The sequence below is a fragment of the Colobus angolensis genome, unplaced genomic scaffold, assembly GCF_000951035.1.
Source record: "Colobus angolensis palliatus isolate OR3802 unplaced genomic scaffold, Cang.pa_1.0 Scaffold21, whole genome shotgun sequence".
Lineage (NCBI taxonomy): Eukaryota > Metazoa > Chordata > Mammalia > Primates > Cercopithecidae > Colobus > Colobus angolensis.
This window is the reverse complement of record NW_012115266.1, coordinates 5,201,734-5,207,934: the sequence shown is the minus strand read 5'-3', so window position 1 is coordinate 5,207,934 and position 6,201 is coordinate 5,201,734. Positions and strand designations below refer to the sequence as shown.

The window sequence follows — 6,201 nt, the reverse complement described above, 5'->3', positions numbered from 1 at the left end:
AAAAAAAAAAAAAAAAAAAGACAGCTCTAAAGTGAAAATCATGGAATTTGCTCTAATGGAAGGGTTTATATAATACTTATCTTTCATTCAGTGATTAAGTCAGGCTTTGTACTTTTCATCTACTAGTATTTATTTAATCCTTTTAACAACTCAATGATATAGGTAGTAATATTATACTTCACAATTTCACAAGGGAGGCATAGAGAGATTAATTTATCTAACTTCACACAGCTGTTAAGTGGCAGGGCCACCAGTATTTGAATTAGTCAATCTGGCCTGGAGCACATGATCCTGACCTGTGCACTGTATGGCTGGAGCCCAATCTGGTAGCCCATTTCACCATATCCAGCTGGCACTGCTAAACCATTTTCTTCTCTGCCATTCACATTCACATCATTCCACTTACCAGGTGACAGGTTTTCATGGAACCATTTCATCTCCACATATAGAGTCAAAACAAATGGGTAGGGGATCAAGATAATTTCCCCATGTTTGAATTTCAGGTGGGAAACTCTCTCCCATTTGCTTTTATCTGGAAAATGGTGCTAAGGAGTAAGGAAAGATGCCAGTATGCATTCCTAAGTACTATTTTAGGGATGAAACTCTCTCTCCTTCCCCTGACCTACCCTCCAAACTGCCTATGGTTTTGCTACTTCCATTTGAGTCTAAAATGTGAGCCGTAGCTCATTTCCAACCAAAAAAGAAAGGATAGGCTGGGCGCGGTGGCTCACGGCTGTAATCCCAGCACTTTGGGAGGCTGAGGCGGGCGGATCACCTGAGGTGAGGAGTTCAAGACCAGTCTGGCCAACATGGTGAAACACTGCCTCTACTAAAAATACCAAAATTATCCAGGCGTGATGGCACGTACCTGTAATCCCAGCTACCCGAGAGGCTGAGGCAGGAGAATCGCTTGAACCTGGGAGGCTGAGGTTACAGTGTGCCAAGATCACGCCATTGCACTCCAGCCTGGGCAACAGAGTAAGACTCCATCTCAAAAAAAAAAAAAAAAAAAAAGGATACAGGGAAATACAACGAAGTGTTCTGTAGCAAAGGGCTGAAGATTGTCCAAGTTTCCCAAGACCACGCGGATAGAATCCTGAAAAACATATTTGAAATGACTTTAACACTGTTGAGTCTCAGCCAATCTTTGTTTATATTTGTCACTGCTCATCACATACCCTATATACTATCAAAACTGAACTATTTGCTGTTCCTTTAACATGTGCTCTGATTCTCCATTTCTTTTTCTTTTTCTTTTTCTTTTTTTGAGAGAGCCTTGCTTTGTGGCCCAGGCTGAAGTACAGTTGCGTGATCTCTGCTCACTGCAATCTCTGCCTCCTGGGCTCAAGTGATCCTCCCACCTCAGCCTCCCCAGTAGCTGGGACTAAAGGCGTGTACCACCACACCCGTCTAATTTCTTTATTTTTTATAGAGATGTGGTTTTACCATGTTGCCCAGGATGGTCTTGAACTCCTGGGCTCAGGAGTTTCTTTCTTTCTTTCTTTCTTTTTTTTTTGAGACAAGGTTTCACTCTGTCGCCTAGGCTAGAGTGCAGTGACGCAATCATAGCTCACTATGCTCTGCCCTCCTTGGTCTCCCAAAGTGCTGGGATTATAGGTGTGAGCCACTGCACCCATCCTACTTCTCCATTTCTTTTGCATAGAAAGGGAATTTCTCTTCCTGAAATGTCCTTTCCACCCATCAGCACTTGTCCAAATCTAACTATCCTTTAAGGCATAGTTCAAAAGTCATCTCCTCCAGAAAGCTTTCCCTGATTTACCAAGTTGTAATTAACTGTTAGTATCAAACTTCACAGTAGTTAGCCTGGAGTCTTTACTACATTACACATACAAATGTTTTATATTCCTTACTGGGAGATCTACTTGAAGTAGAATATACATCTGATTTATCTTAGTATCCCTTCTATAGTGTCTACCATCGTGAATAACGCATAACAAGTCTTCACTAAATGTACATTGAACGAATGAACAACACTGGTATTTACTGATATATAGTATTTTGCTTTTGTTTAAGTCAAACTTTTTTTTCCATTCACTTTAAATTTTAATCGATTAGTCCCTAATTAAGCTATATGCTCATTAGTCTACACTAATTAATTTGGCATCATGAAGACTACAAATTTCTATGGGGAAAAAGTCTCCATTTCAGTCCCAGGCTTGTCATTTCACCCTAAGCTTCAGTGTTCTCATGTTTGGGTTCAAAGAAGATAGAAACTATGGCCAGCACAGTGGCTCATGCCTGTCATCCCAGCACTCTGGGAGGCCAAGGCAGGTGAATTGCTTGAGGCCAGGAGTTCGAGACTGGCCTAGGCAACATGGCAAAACTTCATCTCTCCAAAAATACAAAAATGAGTTGGGTGTGGTGGCACACGCCAGTAGTCCTAGCTACTCGGGAAGCTGAGGTGGGAGGATCACCTGAACCTGGGAGGTCGAGGCTGCAGTGAGCTATGATTGTGTCACGGCACTCTAGCCTAGCGACAGAGTGAAACCTTGTCTCAAAAAAAAAAAAAAAAAAGAAATTGTGTCTTGTTTATCTTTGTATTCTCCATAGTAGCACAGTGTCTAGCTTATAATTATACTGGCTAATATTTATTGAGTAATTACTATGGGAAGTGTTTCTGTTTTTTGTGGTTTTTTTTTGTTTTTTTAGAGACAGAATCTCGTTATGTCACCCAGGCTGGAGTGCGGTGGCACAATCTTGGCTCACTGCAACCTCCACCTCCTGAGTTCAAGCAGTGCTCATGCCTCAGCCTCCCAAGTAGCTAGGATTATAGGCACGCACCGCCACGCCCAGCTATTTTTTTGTATTTTTAGTAGAAATGGGGTTTCGCCATGTTGCCCAGGCTGGTGTTGAACACCTGAGCTCAGGCAATCCGCCGACCTTGGCCTCCCAAAGTGCTAGGATTACAGGCATGAGCGACCATGCCCAGCATTTTGTTTGTTTGTTTGTTTGTTTTTGAGATGAAGTTTTGTTTTTCTGCCCAGACTGGAGTATGGAGTGCAATGGCAATGATCTCTGCTCACTGCAACCTCTGCCTTCTGGGTTCAAGCGATTCTCCTGCCTCAGCCTCCCAAGTAGCTGGGATTACAGGTGCCTGCCACCACACCTTACTAACTTTTACATTTTTGGTACAGATGGGGTTTCACTATGTTGGCCAGGCTGGTCACGAACTCTTGGCCTTAGGTGATCCGCCTGCCTTGGCCTCCTAAAGCGCTGGGATGACAGGCGTGAGCCACCAAGCCTGGCCGTGTTTTTATATATATTAATTAAACCCCTGTGAGATAGGCAATTCTGTTATTCCCATTTTACAGACGAGGAAACAGAGAAGTGAAAAAATATAGTCTAGGTTACATAACTAGAAATAGTGGGGCCAAGATCTGAACCAAGGCACTGGGGTTCCAGAGCTCCTAGTCTTAACCCCTAGGCTAGCCTGCTTCTCAGTAAATGTTTTCTGTTTTTGTTTTGAGATAGAGTCTCATTCTGTTGTCCAGGCTGGAGGGCAGTGGTGCGATCTTGGCTCACTGCAACCTCCGCCTCCCAGGTTCAAGCAATTCTCCTGCCTCAGCCTCCTGAGTAGCTTGGACTACAGATACGTGCCACCACACCCAGCTAATTTTTGTATTTTTAGTAGAGATGGGGTTTTGCCATGTTGGCCAGGCTGGTCTTAAACTCCTGACTTCAGGTGATCCACCTGCCTTGGCCTCCCAAAGTGCTGAGATTAAAGGTGTGAGCCACAGTGCCTGGCCTCAGTAAGTGTTTTCTAAATGATGAAAACAGAATGATAACATCTGACCCCATACTAGTGAGCATAAGAGAAAGATGCATATGCATATCAAATGCATCTTGGAAATATGACATATGGTGAACGTAAATGCTCTCAAGCTACTAATTATTGAGCTAATAATGTGTGGCAGGCATTGCAGACATCTATTTCTAATCCTCAGTCTTGAAACAGGCCTTCTTTATTAACCCCATTTGACAGGTAAGGAAACAGACTCAGAGAGGGTAGGTAATTTGCCCAAAGTCAAATTGTGAATGGCAGAACACTTCCCATAGTAATTACTCAATAAATATTAGCTATTATAATTAGAAGCTAGACACTACCCTAGTATGGACACTTCAAATCCAGGTTTGATTGGCTCTAAAGTCTGTAATTCCCTCCTCTCTGTTATGCTTCCATGAGCTTTTCACTGCTCAGTTTAACTGAAACAAAGTGAAATAAAGCCTACTCTGCCCATAATTAAAATAGGTAGAATGGCCAGGCACAGTGGCTCATACCTGTAATCCCAACACTTTGGGAGACCGAGGTGGGTGGATCATGAGGTCAAGAGATCAAGACCATCCTGGCCAACATGGTGAAACCCCATCTCTACTAAAAACACAAAAATTAGCTGGGCGTGGTGGTGCACGCGGGTAGTCCCAGCTACTTGGGAGGCTGAGGCAGGAGAATCTCTGGAACCCGGGAGGTGGAGGTTGCAGTGAGCCGAAATCGCGCCACTGCACTCCAGCCTGGTGACAGAGCAAAACTCCATCTCAAACAAAAACAAAAACCAGGTAGAACATTTTCTTGGTCCTATGTTAAAATAACTTATTCATAATGATGTCCTTGAGGGTCCTGCAAGATCCTAATGTATCTTTTAACACTTAGCCAAAGAGGTACCTTCTTAAGGGTATGACTCAGTTTTGGTTTCACAGAGTTTTGTGTTTAAGTGTATTTAATTGCTTTGAAATGTGGAGGCATATGTCTTAAGAAATCACAATAGTCACAAATCACTGAATTGTGAAGTCAGAAGAGGAAAAGCTAGTTTAAACCTCTCATTTTCCAAATGAGGCAATTAAGATCCAAGTTGATATATGATTTGCCAACGGTCACATAGCTAATTGGTGGCTACGCCAGAACTGGAATCCAGGGCCAAACCCAAGAACTCTAACTCCTTGTCCATTGCTTTCACCAATTTGTAAAGCTGACCACCTGCTCAGTCTTCTTTCTGTAGAAAAACCTAAAGCTAGAGGAACTGGGTAGAAAGGAATGAAAATGAAGTCGGAATAAGGCAATTGCAAATGTTTCCAATTAAAATGAATACACAGCAGCCTTGTCTGTGTATTTACAGTCGAGTTTCCTGAACGTCAAGTACCAGGCAGTGGTTGGGATGGTGGGTTTCCCAGAGCCCTGGAAGGAGGCAGTCCTCCGGAATCTTTCTCTATGCCAGCTGCCACAAAAGAGAGCTGCCCAAGGCTGGAAACTCTGGTGAAAACAAAAAGCTCTCAGCCTCAAAGGTGCTGACACTTCAACTAGGAAAACTGAGAAAGAATACAGGCTTTAAATTTCCCTGGAAAAACAGTAAAGTTCCTTTGCAAAGGAGATGTAGCAGGAAGAAGCCAAGTTATCAAGTGTAGGTTGTGACTCAGTTTGTAGGAAATAATTAAAACCTGAATGTGGATGCATCCTTAGGTTAAAGAGTAACTTTTCCAGAAGTCGTATGCTTCTTTCCCTACCTCCAGCTCCTGGATGATGACTTCCTCATTTTCTATCTCTTCTCCTCTAGAAGGTAAACAGACAAGAGACAAGTAAGACATGAAGGAAAGCTCTGGAGAGAGTAGACTTTACTAGGGCAAAAATGACACTTCCACTGTGCTAAAGAAACATAAGTAAAACTGTGTGTGCTGATCCAGTGCTCATGGGGAAGAAGTGATCACCTAGGTAGTGTGGTCTGAACATTGGTACAGAATGACTTCTCGACCTGCCAAGACCTGAAATTCCCACTGTGAAAGTTAATCATTTGTTAGAGCACTTGTACTTTAAGTGTGCTTTGGGGACCCTTAAGGGTCTTGAAGACCCTTTCAATGGGTCTTCAAGGGGAAAACTATTTTCATAATAATACTAACGTGTTATTTGCCTTTCTCACTGTGTTAATATTTGTAACCATGATTGCAAAAGCAATGGTGGGCAAAATTGCCAGTGCCTTAGCACAAATTTAGCCAGTTGCACTAGGCTGTACTATCAAAGTAGTACTATATTCTATATTACTATAGTCAAAGTAATCTTTACTGCTGCACAGGAAAAAAAAAAAAAAAATCCAGGAAGGGTGCGGTGGCTCAAGCCTGTAATCCCAGCACTTTGGGAGGCCGAGACGGGCGGATCACCAGGTCAGGAGATCGAGACCATCCTGGCTAACATGG

At 42.9% G+C, this 6,201-nt stretch overlaps 1 protein-coding gene across 1 annotated transcript in view; it reads right to left on the bottom strand.

Moving 5' to 3' along the window:
* Window positions 1-6,201, bottom strand: part of LOC105512190 (chromosome unknown open reading frame, human C11orf85) — a 21,316-nt gene that overhangs the window by 10,620 nt on the left and 4,495 nt on the right. Inside the window, exon 2 of the mRNA XM_011942551.1 lies at window positions 5,518-5,563. Within this exon, the coding sequence (XP_011797941.1) occupies window positions 5,518-5,563 (46 nt within the window). The remainder of the gene's footprint in view (window positions 1-5,517; window positions 5,564-6,201) is intronic.